Genomic DNA, 17,730 nt, shown 5'->3' with positions numbered 1-17,730 from the left:
ATGTTGCCTTAGGTCTGCGTAGGACGACTAAGCAAAACCCAGGCCAAGGTTGGGGCTGTGGATTGCCAGCTTGTAAAACTTCCTCCTTTCCATTACCCATCCCGAGAACATCCCAGCTCTCCTGCACAGATGGACTCTAGAGAGGGGCCTTCTCTCAAGATGTACGCCACGGTCTCGCAATAACCACTCTGTAAGGCATACAGTGTCCAAGGTCTGGGAAGGTTCTTGTTCAGCAGTCAGCTGAGTCCGGAGTCAGGAGACCAGAGATCCAGCCCGTCTGCCCTTTACTCTGCGTGGCCTCGGACTAGTCTTCAGAGTGCTTCGTTCCTTCCTTTCCCTATCAGCAAATTTTGGAATTACGAGGCACAGATTGAATTCGATGACCTCTGAGGTCTAAAAGCTTCCTGACCAGCCGGCATAGGAAGCACTGGACAAATAGCCCGTTGAACATACAGCGAGGTCGGTCACAGGGGAGAAGCGGTAGGGGCGTCCGGCCCATTTTTACAGATGGAGAAACTGAGTCACCGAACATCCTGCCCTAAGGTCACTCTAGGTATGTCACTGTTGGGGCCGGGCCGAAAGCTCAAGGCTCCAGACGGCCAGTCCGAGGCCCTTTCTCCTTCTGCCGAGCAAAGAATGGCGTGGAGGGTCCTTGTCCCGGAGGGGAAAGGACTGTGCCCGTGCCTGGGCTGCAAGAGAGGCGAAGGGGACGGGCTTACCTTCCCAGATCGAGTCCCGCCACCGGCGCTTCCGTCTCAGAATCTTGGCCCGTCACCCCTCCACCACTCTTCAGAAGCCCCCTCCACTTCGGCCGGCTTAAACGTGTCGGCTGCCTCCACCGAGCACGATCCCTGCCCCGCCCCGCCTGCCGCGCTGGCCAACCAGTTCTACGCAGGGGCGCAGGACTCCGGCGTTCCCGCGGATTTCGCAGCCTGGGCTGGCTGGAGGTCCTCCCACTTTGCCTGGCTCTACCTCCTCCAGAGGCGTGTCTTCTCTCCGCCGGAAAGCAGACGCTGCCGCGGCATTTCGCGACATCCCGTAAAGAACCGAAGAACACCCCGAGATCATCACAGCAGCGGGACCAAAGCCTGCGCAATGTTCGGTGCAGGCGATGAAGACGACACCGACTTTCTCTCGCCTAGCGGTGGGTGAGTGACTGAGAAGCGTGGGACAGAGGGCGTGGCTGAGAGAGCCGGGCAGAAGGTTGGAGGGGTAGATCTCTTATCAGAGCTCTTCCTCACTTCCGGGTCCAGACCCTTGCCACATTCCGGTGCTCTGCAGGTCTCTGAATGTGGGCAAAGCTCGAAACTGAGTCTGTCCATCTGGATCCTGGACCTGACCTCTCCCCTGACACACAGTATGACCCTGCGGTTCGCCTTTCCCTTTCTGGGTCACAATTTCACTTTCTATGAAATGGGGGTGATTGCTGATGAGAATACCCGCCTCAGAGTTCTTATAGGAGTCAACTGGGGCCGATATGAGACTTTCTTCGTGGACGAGGCGGTGACGACTTAAGAACTGGCCTTGGTCGGTCAGCTCCAGCATCCTTCAGGGCCCAGCTCGGATGTCACCTTTTTGATGGTTTCTGTTCTCCTGCAGCCCCAGGCAGAATAAATTGCTTCCTTTCCCTTCTTCCCACAGCTAGGCGTGTTTACGTCTATCCTTGCATACTGAACTTGCTAGATTATGAGTCCCTGACCGGACTGCGGCTGCTTTTGTTCATCTCTATCTAGCGCTCAGCACGGTGCCTGGCACATATCGAGTGCTTAGGAAGTGCCTGTTGAATGAATAAAGCTGTGAATTTGCACTCTAATCCTTAAAACCAATGTAAGAGACTGTGGTCACTATCCCCTGCCTCCTTCCCCCGTCACCCCCACCCCACCCTGTCATTGTTATACTAGCCCAGGGTACAAGTTTTCAAGAGGCAGGGCTTTATCTCTTCAGTAATCAGTTTAGCCTTTGCCTTGCCTTGTCTTGTGTCAGTAGACAGCTTGACTCCCTTCAAACTTTTGAGCTGCCAAGTTCTGATTCTTGCAGAGCCTTTCTTTGAACATCTGTTTAACAGATTTCAAAGTGTACTGAAGAATGATGAATACACCAACATATATCCCTCATTCTATTAAATGCTGAGAGGTTACGAAGATGATTAAGCTACTGTACCTGCCTTCAAGTTGCTTCCAGGCCTGATGGAAAGTTGAAAACATGAATGACCATAAAATGACACTGGCTCTCTTTTGGTCTTAAATAGGATCTTTTGGCTTACACTGTGACTAGCTCTATTACCTATCCTGAAATCCTGTTTTCACTCTCACTGTCTTGTTCTACCCCACACCCACTTTAGATGGCCTACATCTGCTTAGTTCCACTTGGGCTTCTTTTAGTCGCTCAGAGTTAAGCTGTGTTTTGATTCCTTTTTTCCCTCTTCCACCCAAAACATTCACTAAAATTTCCACACAGTCCAACCTGCTGCTGTTGTCTGTGTATTGAGGCTTGTGAATTAGTGTTTTTTCGTATAAGCCTATTTTGTATGTGGCTGTGCCTTTTGAAAGTTTACAGTATATACTTTAAATTCACATTCTTCCCTAGGTGCAAGTATTTGGGGGAAGTCTGTAAATGAATGTTAGGGCTCCCAACTTTCATGCAACAAGCAGTCCCCTGCTGACTGAAAATTGCAGGGTGGATAATGACAGTCATGTGCTCTTTTCCAGATTCCTGGCCTGAGATAAGTTCTTGGTGGCTCAGCTATACTGCTTTCCTTAGCTGGCTCATCAAGGGCCGGAAACACTTGAGTTCTAGGCATGTGACTGTGCTCCTAAACATAGACAACAGCTAATTGAATGATAAAAGTCTTAGTTAACAAAGCTATACAGATAATTTATTTTTGTTCCCAGTAATAACCAGAAAAGCCAAATCAAATTTAAGATTGAGAATATAGAAAGATTCACCAGCGTTCTCTGATACAGCTATTCCTTTTTTGGTTTTCTCTAAGGAAGTAGAACGTATGACAGTGAGTGCTGCAGCTGCTTTTCAGTTCCTCTTTATAACTGTAATTTACTGTAAATATATTTGCTTATTAATTTTTGGATATTCTTGATTTACATATATGACTGACTTGACTCCATTTAGGATATTCAAGCCTAATAGAAGTGGGAGTATTGGTGCTAGGATGGCTTTTTAGATGATTGATAATCTGTATTTCAAGTTTCCAGGCCTCTTAAAGTCCATGGTTAACCTAGAAATAGTAATCAGGAGGCTTGCTTTTATTTTTGTTTTTTGTTTGAGCCTTTTCCCCACTATTGTGACTTTAAAATGAAGAAATATGTGAGTGCCTGCTGAGTGTCTGTTACTTGGCTTTAGCTAATGCAGACAGGAAGAAGGCACAGTTCCTACCCCTCAGAAACTTCCGTTTTTGTATTAGAAGAAAATCAATCCAGTAATAATAATCACAAAGCATTTTTAAGGGACCAGTTATGTATATACCCGTGTTTTAGATTATATAAAAGTTACATGTAGGCATGGTAATGATAGATCACCAGTGGATAGGTAGAAAAAAGGTAAATCTGGAACTGGTCATCAGAAGCATTTTCGAGTTCTGTAAAAGATATGGAAAAGCTTAGATTCTAATGTTGATTCTGCCCCCAATTAGGAGTGTGACTTTGGACAAGTCACTTCCCATCCTTGGCTCTCCATATCTTGGCCTGTTAAATAATGGGATTTGCCCTGGATGATCCTTGAGACCTTTCCCAGTTCTGTGGTTTTGTATTTATGCTGATGTAAGTTTATAGTTGCAGGTCAGTTTGTGCATCTGTTGGGCATGCTTTCTCCCTTACAGGGGTAGCTGAGTTGAATCGACATTTTAAGGTAATAGAATATGTGCACATGTATATAAAACATATATTGTGTACTTACTCAGTGCCAGGCACTGTGCTAAGTAATATATACACATTATCATTTTTATTTCTCCCTACTACTCTATGAGCTAGTTTCACTGTTGTATCCATTTTACAAATGGGAAATTAAGGCTCAGAGAAGTAAGTTGCCTGAGGTCACACAGCTAAAAAGCAAAAGAGCCTGGATTTGACATCAGGCAAGCTGATTTCCACCAGACTGCCTGTGAGCCGTTATTATTATTGTAGGAGTAGCTATTTGATGCCACAGTTCATAAAAGAAGTACTTTAACAACAAAAAGAATTGCCATTTATTGAAACATACGACATAAATGTGTGTGTTATTGTTTATGATGAGAAAAGAAAAGGAGTATAAAACTAAGGATAAATAGGGACACTGGCAACCAAATACATTGGCTAACAATTACTTTTAAAGTATAATTAATACTGTAATGACTTTTCCCATGAATTATAAACATAGAGACGTAAGCCCGGAGTTAGCAAGCCCATTCTTGCTAACATAGTTAGGGAGATATGTACATTTCAGAACACTTAAAAGTGGAAAAATGTAATAATTGACAAGAAACTTATGCCCCTCAGTCTGTATACAGTTCATTTAAAAATATTAATGGAGGGGCTGGCCCCGTGGCTGAGTGGTTAAGTTCGCATGCTCCGCTGCAGGCGGCCCAGTGTTTCGTTGGTTCAAATCCTGGGCGCGGACATGGCCCTGCTCATCAAGCCACGCTGAGGCAGCGTCCCACATGCCACAACTAGGAGGACCCACAACAAAAAATATACAACTATGTACTGGGGGGCTTTGGGGAGAAAAAGGAAAAAAAAAATAAATAAAATAAAAATATTAATGGAAAATAGAATTAATCTGAAAGATAATTGGATTGACCTGGCTTTTGGATTAATTTTGCAATCATCAATTGGCTGACCTTTAGGACATCTATGGAAATATAGTTCACCTATGACACTTTTGTCTTTCCCTTGAAATAAAACATGCCTGCAGAATTAAAATAGTAAATCCAATACCCATAGTTTAATGAAGCTAACACAGATATTGTTTTCTTATCAATTATCTGCACATAAGCTGTTATATCTTAACTAGGTTCTAAGCTTTGTAAATTTTTCACTGTGTTAAAGGCATTGCCCAACTCTCCCAGAATCCTGTTCTTTTAGGGAATCTGCCCAGATTACCCTGGCTAAAAGGAGACATCTTGGTCTCTTCTAAATTTCATAAGCTTTTGTCGATGTCTTATTTAGACCAGCACTGCTCTCTACACTTGCAACCTCATTTAAACCTTTTAGTCCTTTAAAGTAGGCATCGTTGGCCCCATTTACAGGAAACTTGAAAAAAACTTAAAGTACACCACCTTGAGAAAACAAGGTGATAGTTTCAAATCATATTAAATTTATTTTGCAAAATGTTAGTATGTAATATACATTAAAGTTGTTGGGGAGAAAGTCCAAAAAAAGTTGTTAGGGAGTTTCAATATTTACTTCACCTAAACTAAGGATGCCTCTGCAGAAGAGGAGCTCAGAGCTAGACTAGACTTTGAGTCTATTTATTGGGCCTCTTACATACTAGACCGTAGGCAAAATATACAGGCAAGTGGTGATTATAGTAAATAATCAGGGGGCCAGCCCCGAGGCTGAGTGGTTAAGTTTACATGCTCTGCTTCACTGGCCCAGGGTTTCACTGGTTCGGATCCTGGGCGCGGACATAGTACCACTGGTCAGGCTGTGCTGAGGCGGCGTCCCACATAGCACAACCAGAGGCACTCACAAGTAGAATACACAACTGTGTACTGGGGGGCTTTGGGGAGAAGAAGAAGAAGAAGGAAAAAAAAAAGTTTGGCAACAGATGTTAGTGCAGGTGCCAACCTTTAAAAAATAAATAAATAAAAATAAATAATCAATTACCATGATACCTCTATAGAGTATGTGTCTGCCTGTTATACATTCTCATATTACAGTTGGCAGCTATATATTATGTAATGTCTAATTCTCTTGTTAGGGTATGTAAATTCCTTGAAAATAGAACCCAGTTTTGCTCAGAGGTGTGTACCCAGCACTTAGCCCAGTGTGTGGCACATATTTCTTGAATGAATGAAGTATAGGGTTCTACGGGAGCCCCTAGGCAGATCATCTAACCTAGACTTTGAGATTAGGGGCAGCTTCCAGGGGAGAGGAGGAACAGGAAGAATGCTTCAGGCAGAGGGAACAGCGTACGCAAGGGCCGGAGTTTGGAAAGACCTTGCCTTATTTGAGAAACTAAAAGTACCTTGGTGTGGCTGTAGCACACACTTGGAGATGAGAAATGGCCAGAGAGGAAGCTGGGGAAGTAAGGAGAGGCGAGGTCTTGCAGGGCCTTGTAAAGCTGTCTTGTGGAGTTTGGTGTTTTTTTTTTTTTTTTTATCTTGGTAATATTGAGGGGTTATTGAGGGTTTTAAGGAGGAAAGAGAGTTGGTCAAATTTGGTTTTTAGAAAGACGACTGTGGGTGCAGTAGGGAGGAGGTAAGACCAAGGCAGGGCGATGAGTTGGGAGGTTGCAATATTTCAAGCTGTTAGATGTGATGGTGGCCTGAACTAGGGAAGTGACAGAGAGAATGGGGAGAAGTGAATGGGTTAAAGAAATATTTAGCAAGTAAAATCAAATAGACTCAAGGATAGGTCATGAACCAGGGGGAAAAAGTCAAGGATGATGCCTAGGTTTCAGTTTTGGTTGTGGATGTTTGCAGAAAAGAGTTAACACAGTAGACCTGAGACTGTTACCCTTAGAAAGTCCTGTTTACAAGGTTGGCACTTGGCTGACACCTGGGAGCTTGATTGGCAAACAGTTCCCCACACTGATACAGAGCTTTCTGTAAATGATGAGTGCTTGCTGTTCCTAAACTGTCTGTACAAACAGTTGTTTGTACTGAACCTTGCTTTCCTTCCACAAGTCTAGAATTTTGGTACGTGCTAGAGGGTTTCTATGTGACCAGCCCTCAATAAAAAACCTTGGGCCTGAGTCTTTAGTGACTGGTAGACCACACTTCACACATGTTGTTACAACTCATTGCTGGAGGAATTAAACTTGTCCTGTGTCACTCCACTGGGAGAGGACTCTTAGAAGTTTGCTCCTGGTTTCCCCGGGACTTGCCCCAATGCGCTTTTTCCCTTTACTGATTTTGCTGTGTATCCTTTCGTTGTAATATATCTTAGCCATGAGTAGTACAACTATATGCTGAATCCAGTGGTCCTTCCAGAAAATCACTGAACCTGGGCGTGGTCTTGGGGACCCCGACACAAAATGTCATTCACCCAGCGAGGGAGCACAAGAATAAGAACGGGTTTTGCTGGGGCATTGCGGATTGGAAGATAGGAGCTCTGGTTTGGACATATTGCATTTGTGTTGCCTGTGGGGTATCTGTGTTGTCTGGCACTCAGGAGCAAATTCTGGGCGGGGGATACAGATTTGAACATCATCAGCATTTGAATAGTACTGGATACCAAGGTAAAGAAATTAGATTGCCAAGGGAGAGAGAGTATGAAGTCTCGGGGACATGGACACTTAAAGGTTGGGCAAAAGAGGAAGAGTCCAAGGAGTTAAATGAGGAGCCAGAGAGATGGGAAGACAACAAGAGAGGGATTCTGTTGGCATTTATTAATGTCTTATTTGGGCCAGCCTCTCCACCCACCCCTACAGGTGTCCCCACAGAAGTCAGGAGAAGAGTTTGTTTGAAGAACAAATTAGTTGACAGTGTTAAAAGGCAGCATGAAGGCCGAATAAGATAAGGACTGATAAACTGTGTGTAGTAACAAAAAGGTTGTTAGTGACCTTAGCAAGAGCAATTTCAGTGGAATGATTGGGGCATGAGTCATTGCAAGGGATGATAAAGGAATGGTTCTGCCTGTTAAATGAAATGATAAATGGGACCGTGTTTGATGGAATAAGTTTGTAGTACAGTTTTATTTCAGTTTAACCAACTAGTAAAAAGTAGGAAACTATGACTTGCTGAAGGCAAGAGTTTACAGTTTCAAGAGACCATAGAGAGCATCTGGACCAGTCCTCTCAATTTACAGATGCAGAAGCTGAGGTCCAGGAAGAAGAAATGCCTTGAGCAAAGTCCTGTGGACGTGCAAGGTCAGCTGATGCTGTTCACATCAGAAATACAATCTTGATTTCAAAGACGCTTAGCTGCCACTTTCAGTATGGAATGGTAGGATATACAGTCAAGGAGGTATTTGTTCAAGGTTAGAGGTGAGCAGCTTTTATAACGATTCCAGGTTTGAGATATGTCCAATGAAATGACATTTTCATTTTCTACTAACAGCACCAGATTGGCTTCTCTCTTTGGACTGGATCAGGCAGCTGCTGGCCATGGAAATGAATTCTTCCAATACACAGCCCCAAAGCAGCCTAAGAAAGGCCAGGGAACAGCAGCAACAGGTAAGTTAAGAGCTTAGGATGGGCCCCCTAACAGGTTACTCGGAAGGGTAAACAGCCTTCCAAAAGTGGTATGCCAGGTCGTCCATTCTTTTTTTTTTTTGAGGAAGATGAGCCCTGAGCTAATGTCTGCTGCCAGTCCTCCTCTTTTTGCTGAGGAAGATTGGCCCTGAGCCAACATCTGTGCCCATCTTCCTCTATTTTATATGTGGGACGCCTGCCACAGTATGGCTTGATAAGTGATGTGTATGTCTGCACCCAGGATCCCACTGGTGAACACTGGGCTACGGAAGCGGAGTGCGTGAACTTAACTGCTACACCACCAGGTTGGCCCCAGGTCGTCCATTCTTGATCAGTCTGGCCAAGCTTACCACTAATGGTGTGTGCCTATCTAAGCTCTGAGATCCTGAATTCCGGCAGCTAGAAAGTGTGCCCTTTGTTGGAAACTGATGGAGGAGGGTCGTAGGCAAGCACATCTGCCCCATGTGGACGCCACTCTTCAAAACTCTGCACAGGGCACTCTAAGTAGGTTCTATCCCATGTTTTGGCTGGAAGGAAGAGCTGCTTTTCACTTCGTTCACCTGGATGGGTTAGGTGGATGGGTATAGACAGCGAATTTTTCCCAACTAGGTGATGCTCAGTGCTCTTCCCCTGTACCTTTCATCATGACGGACACAGGAAACATTGAATGAACATTTGTTGAATGAAGGGAGAGAAAGAGGGGCTAATGTTTCTAAAATGCCTGCTATATATCTGGTCTCAGGTACTTTACATATGTTTTCTTTTTTCTTTTTTGGTTGAAGAAGATTCACTCTAAGATAGCATCTGTACCAATCTTCCTCTGTTTTTCAGTATGTGGGCTGCCAGCACAGCCTGGCTGTTAGCAGAGCAGTGTAGGTCCATGCCAGGGAATTGAACCTGGGCCACCAAAGTGAAGCATGCTGAACTTAACCACTAGACCACTGGGGCAGGCCCTATATATTTTTTCATATTTAATTCTCAGAACAATTCTGTGAAATAGGTGAGCTCACCACCGTTTTAGAAGCTCAGAGAGGTTTAGGGACTTGATCAAAGTCATACAGTGGTAAGTGACAGAGTTGAAATTTGAACCTTGCTTAGTGCAAAGCTTTTCTTCTTGCCTCTATACCTTGCTGTATTTGAGTAAGAACCTGAAGAGGAGTGAGGGACTGATAGAAACTGCCCTGAGCAGAACAGTTGATGAGGGACATAAAATTAAATATTTATTGGATAAAGATGAAAGTGTTAAGTGCCTTTTGTGTGCTAGGCACAATGCTGGCACTGAGGATGTTGTTAGGATACTTAGGGTTGAATAATTGCCACAGATACCATGTGGCCTATAAAGTCTAAGATATTTACTGTTTGGCCCTTTACAGAAAATGTTTGCTGACCCGCTGCTCTAAATCTTACCTGTCCCTTTTGGCAGCTTTGCTGTGGATTGCTGGTCCTGTTCTCTAAGCTATTACTTGGCTGAATTTCTAGTAGGCTATGCCTTTACATTTCCTCTGGCACATCTCTTCATCAGCAGTGTGCTTCTGACTCAATTTAAAGTGGTTGAGTTAATGGATGTGGATGAAAATAACCTCAGTTCCCACTGAATGAAGTAACTTAATTTTTTTAATCAGAAAACAGCTATGAGTTAATTATACTTTTAAAGGGGAATTATAGAGGCATTTCAACTTAAAAAAATTACCTATACAGTCTTATGTGGGCATTTACAAATAAAAAAATGAAGTAGTGGGCCCTGCCTGGTGGTGTAGTGGTTAAGTTTGTGTGCTCCGCTTCGGCAGCCCAGGGTTCTCGGGTTCCGATCCTGGGTGTGGACCTATACACCACTCATGAAGCCACGCTGTGGAGACATCCCACATACAAAATAGAGGAAAAGTGGCATGGCTGTTATTAGCTCAGGGAGAATCTTCCTCACCAAAAAATAAAGTAAAAAAATAAAAAGCAATACAGGTGGCCCTTTCTGTTCAAAGAATGTTTATATAAGAAGTCTTTGTGAGGAAGATGGCTGCAGTGTAGTTCTTGAATCTTTTCAGATCTCAATATAAAAATGGGCAGAGCAACTAGATATAAAAGACAAACCTGTGGATGATATTTACAACAAAACCAATTGAAAAAGAATCCTCATGAATCCCCAAACACAAGCAGGTATGGACATACCACTAACAGCCACGAGGCCTGCATGGTATCAGTATTTGCATGGGAAAAAACAGGGAAGCATTGGGAGGATATCTGAATCTGAGAAAGGAGGACCCAAAATAGTCAACAGGTCTCCACAGAAAATATGGCAGACCAAGCTGAAACTGAAAAGCATTTTGCCCACTTAGTGGGTACGTACAAGGGGTGGATGACAGGAGGACTAAAAGAACTGGAGCCGTTTTGCTCCCATGAACTTTTGAAATTCACCCACTGTGGTGACCTTCCAGGACAGGTACTCACACTGAGAAGAACCTGCTGGGAGTGGAATTAAAACTGAGAATAGGCATATTAGAGTCGAAGGAGAGAGGATCAAATAAAAGTAGGCATGGAAATAGAGTTAGGAAATCTTGGGAGGAAGCCACCCTATTTTTGAACTCTATACAAAAACAAAAAACAGAAGCGGGACCTCTGGAATTAGGAAAGCCATGCTGACCCACACCTCCTTCTAAAAGTTCAGAAAAGCAAATTTCTCTTAAAAATGAGCAACAAAACAGTGTCAGAGTCTAACTCTATGCAAAGTTATTATAAGAACAGGGAGAGCGAGGAGCAGAATAATATCCTTATAGACAGTGAGAGTTCTATTCTGTGAGAATGTCTCGTACAAATTGATAAAAGCTACAGCCACCTAACATTAAGAAAATAATATAAGACATGAAATGAGAACGTAAATGAGAATTAGAAAATCTCAGAAGTAAGTGACAGGACTCAGGTGAGAATTAGAGATGTAAGAAAAATTGTTTCAGAAACAAAGACTAAAATAGAAGGAATACAAGAATTAATAAATATAACAGATTATGCCTTATAATTCGGCGCTCTCACTGCTTTGGCAGCCTGGGTTCATTTCCGGGAACCACACCACCTGTCAGTTGCCGTGCTGTGGTGGTGGCTCACATGGAAGAACTAGAAGGACTTATAACTAGGATATACAACCATGCGCTGGGGCTTTGGGGAGGAAAAAAAAAAAGGAAGTCCTTGTGAGTAGAGAATTCAAGACTGTACAACCGTCATTTCAGAGAGGAAGAAATGTTACACCAATGAGAAGGTCACATGATTGTGGGCATCTAATTCACTCATCCCTCTAGCAAATCCACGACCGACCTTCCATCTCCAGGGCATTAGGTAGGGAGATAAGAGTGTACGGGGAGACGCTGAACGAACCTGAAGGAGGTTGCTAGACGGACCTGGGAGACAGTAATTTTTCTCAGTGTTTCAGACTTGGCCTGCTAACCTAACTCTGGCCTTAGTTACTTTTTCTTTCTGTCGTACACTGCTTAGCAGGAGAAAAGTTTTATCGTGGTATTACATACAGCTGGAAATTGCTAATGAATTCAAAACTATGTCATAGGTTTTTACAAAATGATAAGGAAAACCAGACTAGGAAAATAAACAACATAAATGGGCAGTTCATCAAAACAAATGGTCAATACAAATCTATAGAAAGTGTTAAAATGTCTGCTTCCTTCTAATCAATAAATGCAAATGAAAACAACAATGAGATGGCATTCCCTTTTCTCTACCTCCCTCTTCCCCTTGGTAAAGATTTAAAAAGATTATCCTCTCTTGCTGCCAGGGTTGCCGAGCTGGTATACTCATACTGCTGGTGGGAGTGGAAACTGGTATGGCATTTCACAAGGGCATTTGGGCAGGATGTAACAAAACTTTAGAATTTTTTACATTCCTTCACTTCATAATTCTATTTCTAGGAATTTAGTCTAAGAAAGTAATTAGAGATGCATATAAAAATATGTGTTTTAGGGCCAGCCCAAGGCTCAGTGGTTAAGTTCGTGCACTCTGCTTCGGTGGCCTGGGGTTCGCCCGTCTGGATCCTGGGTGTGGACCTACGAGCCAGTTAGCAAGCCATGCTGTGGCAGGCATCCCACGTATAAAGTAGAGGAAGGTTGGCACAGATGTTAGCTCAGGGCTGATCTTCCTCAACAAAAAGAGGAAGATTGGCGGCGGATGTTAGCTCAGGGCTAATCTTCCTAAAAAATAAAAATGTGTTTTAAGGATGTTCACCATAGCATTATTTATGATAGAGAAAAATTGGGAACAGTCCAAAGACATGTCAAACAGTAGGAAATTGGATAAATTCTAGTAAAGTTGTAATGTAGTATTTTATGTAATCACAAAAAAACATTTTTAGGACTATTTTGTCTTTGGAGACTGTTTTGAAGAGTATAAGGAAATGTTTATACTAAGTGAGAAAAGGAGGTTGTCAAATCATATCATTAATTTTGTTTAGAAAAATATAAGAAAAAAGCCTGTGTGTATAGAAAAAGGACTAGGAATAAATACATCAAATTATTGAAATTTATTTTTTGGGTGTTGAGATTACAGGTCATTTTTACTTTCTCTATGTGTTTCTATATTTGCAAGTTTTCTATCATATACGTGTACTCTATAATCAGACAAAAATGTCAGTACTGTTAAAAACTGAGTAAATTTTAAAGATCTTATTGGCTTTATTTAACAGTTCGTGAATCACACAGCATCCAATCTAGCAGAGAGAAAGGAGCTCTGAGGACCTGTGCAAAATGAAAGACTTATAGACCGACTGGGGCGGGGGGGGAACAAGGAGGTTGTACTAGGCAAATAAGCAAGTTGGTTATTGTGAGGTTACATTCCTTTAGGGGATGGCGGGAGTCTATCGGGCAGATTACCTAACTGGTGCTGATCAGGTGATTCCTGATTGACTGGTTTAAGATTCCATTTCTGGGAGAACCGAAACTGTAAGTCCTGGTTTGGTGATGTGGGAGTTAGTATAAGTGACTCCATTTGGGACCTGTTGTCTTGTTTTTAACAAAACAAACAAAAAAATCAAACAAGGATACTTTTGAAAATAAATTCTTAGTTATTACATCCATGCCAGTGTTCTTACTAGTCTTCCATCAACATATTCATATGGAGAGTGTAATATGCGATTTACTCTAAATATACTATTTTAAAACGTCAGTGTTACTCTATACCACTGCAAAAGTTAAGTAATTGATGTGATCTGAATGTCATAAATTTTCTACCCGAGAAGTAAGGAAAGAGGAAAGAACTATTTTTATTATTACAGTTGTCAAAATGTTGGAAGGAGAAAAGAAAGTAGATGGAATTTGAGCTTACGTTCTAGCCAGTGCTTCTTTTCTAGCCCAAAGACTTGTTTGGAGTGGAGCTGGAGTCCTGGGTTCCAGTCCTAGGCTGGCTACTATCATCGTGTGAGGCACTTGCTGCTTGGAGCCCCAGTGTCTTCACCCCTAGATGAGGTTACAGGACTGTCTTGTTGATCCAATGAGGATAATGGTCATGAAACCATTATACCACTAACTGTAAGGTGTAAAGAAGAATTTTGAAGCTGCTTTAATGGTTAAAATCAGTTTCAAGGGGCTGCCCTGTGGCCGAGTGGTTAAGTTCGCCTGCTCCGCTTTGGTGGCCTAGGGTTTCACCGGTTTGGATCCTGGGTGCTGACACAGCACTGCTCATCAGGCTTTGCTGAGGCAGCGTCCCACATAGCACAACCAGAAGGACCTACAACTAGAATATACAATATATACTGGGGGGCTTTGGGGAAAAGAAGAGAAAACAAAGATTGGCAACAGATGTTAGCTCAGATGCCACTCTTTAAAACAAAAAAAAAATCAGTTTCAAGCAAGAAATGAAGGACAACTTTGTTTTCTTCTTCATTTTCAGGAAATCAGGCAACACCAAAAGCAGCACCCACCACCACAGGCACTCCCACCATACTGTTTGCAGCAGTAGTCCATGCATATCGATGGTAAGCAGCTGAGAAGGAGTGCTTTCTGCAGCTGGCGGGCGGGAGGGTGGGTTAAGCCCCTATCTTTTCCCTGTAAGCCTCTGTTCATTGCAAAATGGCTCCTCAGTCCTTCCATAGACAAAGTATCAGTAATGCTTTTCAATATTTCAGTTGGAGAATTCTGCACATAAAACTTTGAAGTGCCGTTATCCTGTCTTCTCTCTCTAGGAAGTGCTTGTATCCTCAACAGCTGCCTTTCTAAGTGCTCAAAGGAAGCCACTCCACTGAGCTATCATGAATAGTGAATTTAAAGAGTAAAGAAGTTGTGTAAGAGCTTTAAATTATGAACTGCTCACCTCTGTCTGTTTCTAGAGGCTGAATGACTAGATACGCCACTTCTATATGGCAGAAAAAGAAGCTGCTTCTACTTAAAAGTATTAATACCTGTTGTTTTTCTTGCTTCTATAGCGTAAATGGTCAATACATAAAGCAGGGCAAGTTTGGTGCTGCAGTCCTGGGGGACCACACAGCCAGAGAGGTGAGAATGTCCCTACGTCTCATGTACATTCAGGTGTCCCATGTCATACCGACGAGCTGGTTTTTATCCCAACTTGCCCCATGTCTCATGTGTCAGAGGATTAAGATGATTGTTTGTATTGAATGTGAATTTTTAGTGTCAGGTATACAGTAATGTTTATAGTCACATTTTGCTGACTTTTGTGCATTAAAACAAATCCGACCACTCAAAATCTTTGTTTCACCTTTGTGATATGGACCTAGCTTAAGAATTTGGAGAGTTTTGGAGTAAACCATTTACCAAGGACATTCCTTTGTTAGGTAATAAACAACACTGAGTGTACTACCGAGAGCATTATGTCTTTAAGCTGCATGAATGACCAGCGTTTGTCCTTTGAAAGTTTGATTATGAGATGGGCAGTTGATCACACCGTATAATGTTGGTTTGGGTCAAAGAGAAGAGGTGGCTGGAAGCCCTGGAACTGATTTACTTGTGGGTTGTATCTAGCTTCAAATTCTGCTCCAGAAAGTTTTGAACATGGTTGAAATAAGTATAAGAAATTACAGAATTTCAGAGATCCAGAGACCATGGAGTCCATCCTCCTCAGAGACTCTGAGACCCAGAGAGATAAGATGACCTGTTCAGGGTAACTAATACAATAGACAACTTCATTATGGAAATTTGGAAACACCTATAAAAATAGTGGGACTAGGATAATGAACTCCCAGATAACCATTGCTGAGCTCTAACAATTATTTTAGTCTTATTTTGTCTTAACTCTTGCCTGTTTTCCTTCTTCCCCTGCTGAGATTATTTTGAATAAATCTCCAGCATGTAATTTTAGCTGTAAATATTTTAGTATGTATCTCTAAAAGATAAGGATTTTTTAACATAACCATTATGCCGTTATCACACCTAAAAAACACCCACAATAATTCTTTGATCTCACTCACTACTATTAGTGTTCCAATTTCCGATTGTCTCTTTTTTTCTTTTTTTTTTTTTACAGTTTGTTTTAATCAGGATCTATAAGGTCCATGCATTGCAATTGGTTACTGTGTCCCTTTAGTCTCTTTCATTCTCCCATCTGGAGGTAAATAATGTCTGGTTGTCTCTCATTTTGTCATGTTAGCAGCCATCGATGATTATTATCTAGATCTGTTCATTCATTGGAGGTTGCCATTTGGATTTTAAAAATCTGGTGTTGGGACTTCACTACCTAATAGAATGTAGTACTTTGTGGCAGGCAACATTCCCACCGTAACAACTGTAAAACAGCAGATAAATAGCAAAAATTCGATTTTAAAATTCGTTGGAGAGCTGTGGAAATGATGAGGAATAGATGAATAAAATTTTAGAGAAGAGCTAATGAACTGAGTGTTTCCTTCCCTTGAGACTTTTGCTGACACCTGGGAGTAGACTAAGCCTCAGGTATGGGCCAGACAGAGAGAATACTGGGGGGAAGAGACATTGGCAAAAACTAGAGGAGCTCCAAATACAAGGTGGTTTTTTTTTCCATGGAACATTTGCCGAGTTCTGGGATGGTGTGGAAGTCCAGGGGCTGTGCCGGAAAGGCAGAGGGAAACATCTGCAATCTTGTGGTGCATGAAGTCCTCCTATAGTGCTGGGACCGGTAACAAGCAATAAGCAACAACCTTTCTCTGAATACGTTTGCTAGATTTTGAACTTCCTGGAGAGGAAGCTAAAGAACGCAGCTCAGAATCTCTGATGGGCAGAACTTTCAGGACTGGGGAGTCAGAGACCTTCCAGGCTCTTAATCCAAAGCCTAGGAAGATGATGCTTGAGAGCAGGGACAGCCCAGAGGTGGGAAGGCTCTTAGTAACCTGCATCCTTCCCTGACCAGCTCAGTCTATCTATAGTTGAATTGGATTAAAGTGATCAGCCCCTCACTCTAGCTACCTAACGTGGGATAAGGAAAGCCCTTTCTGGTGCAAGATTGTATATGAGCTCCCATAGTCTCTCCCTCCCCTCTGAGGTTGAATTTTAATTATTTGTTTCCCTACAGTTTTGTGTGTATGTGTATAGTAAATATATATGAAACATAAAATTTGCCATTTTAACCATTTTTAAGTGTACAATTCAGTGGCCTTAGTTACATTTATAGTGTTGAGCAACCATCACCACTATCTATTTCCACTTTTTCATCATCCCAAACAGAAAATCTGTAACCCTTAAGGAATAACTCCCCATCCCCCCTTCCCTTATCGTCTGGTAACCTCTAATCTACTTTCTGTTTCCGTGAATTTGCCTATTCTAGATATTTCATATAAGTGGAATCATACAATAGTTGTCCTTTTGTGTCTGGCTTGTATCACTTAGCATATTGTTTTCAGGATTCATCCATGTTGTAGCATGTATCGGAACTTTTTTCCTTTTAATGGCTGAATAGTATCCCATTGTGTGAGAATAACACATTGTTGTAAACAATGTGTATGTGTATAAACAGTTTTGTTTATCCATTCATCAGTTAATGGACACTTTGGTTGTTTCTACCTGTTGCCTATTGTGAGTAATGGTGCAGTGAACACTGACATACGAGTATATGTTTAAGTCCTTGTTTTCAGTTCTTTGAGGTATATACTAGGAGTGAAAATTGCTGTTATGTGGTAATTCTATGTTTAGCTTTTTGAGGAACTACCAAACTATTTCCACAGCAGCCGTACTGTTTTACATTCCTACTAGCAATATATGAGGGTTCCTATTTCTCCACTACCTTGCCAACACTTCGTTATTTTTCCATTGATTTTTTTATAGCCATTCTAGTAGGTGTGAAGTGGTACCTTATTGTGGTTTTAATTTGTATTTCCCTAATGACTAATGATGTTAAGCATCTTTTCATGTACCTGTTGGTCATTTGTATATGTCTTAGTTACCATTCATACAAATGAAAACACCAGTGAAATAA

General features: G+C 42.1%; 2 protein-coding genes across 2 annotated transcripts in view; one reads left to right on the top strand and one right to left on the bottom strand.

The window, feature by feature from the left end:
• The window catches only part of SLC31A1 (solute carrier family 31 member 1), a 32,021-nt gene extending 31,097 nt beyond the window's left edge, over window positions 1-924 (bottom strand). Inside the window, exon 1 of the mRNA XM_046667361.1 lies at window positions 720-924. The gene's annotated coding sequence lies outside the window, so the exon portion shown is untranslated. The remainder of the gene's footprint in view (window positions 1-719) is intronic.
• An 85-nt stretch (window positions 925-1,009) lies between these two features.
• Window positions 1,010-17,730, top strand: part of FKBP15 (FKBP prolyl isomerase family member 15) — a 52,953-nt gene continuing 36,232 nt past the window's right edge. The window contains exons 1-4 of the mRNA XM_046667347.1: window positions 1,010-1,148; window positions 8,213-8,328; window positions 14,224-14,308; window positions 14,756-14,825. Coding sequence (XP_046523303.1) covers window positions 1,096-1,148; window positions 8,213-8,328; window positions 14,224-14,308; window positions 14,756-14,825 — 324 coding nt within the window. The 5' untranslated portion in view covers window positions 1,010-1,095. The remainder of the gene's footprint in view (window positions 1,149-8,212; window positions 8,329-14,223; window positions 14,309-14,755; window positions 14,826-17,730) is intronic.

Source organism: Equus quagga, chromosome 1 (assembly GCF_021613505.1).
Source record: "Equus quagga isolate Etosha38 chromosome 1, UCLA_HA_Equagga_1.0, whole genome shotgun sequence".
Lineage (NCBI taxonomy): Eukaryota > Metazoa > Chordata > Mammalia > Perissodactyla > Equidae > Equus > Equus quagga.
Note: the sequence above shows the minus strand (reverse complement) of the source record. Positions and strands in the feature narration are given on the sequence as shown.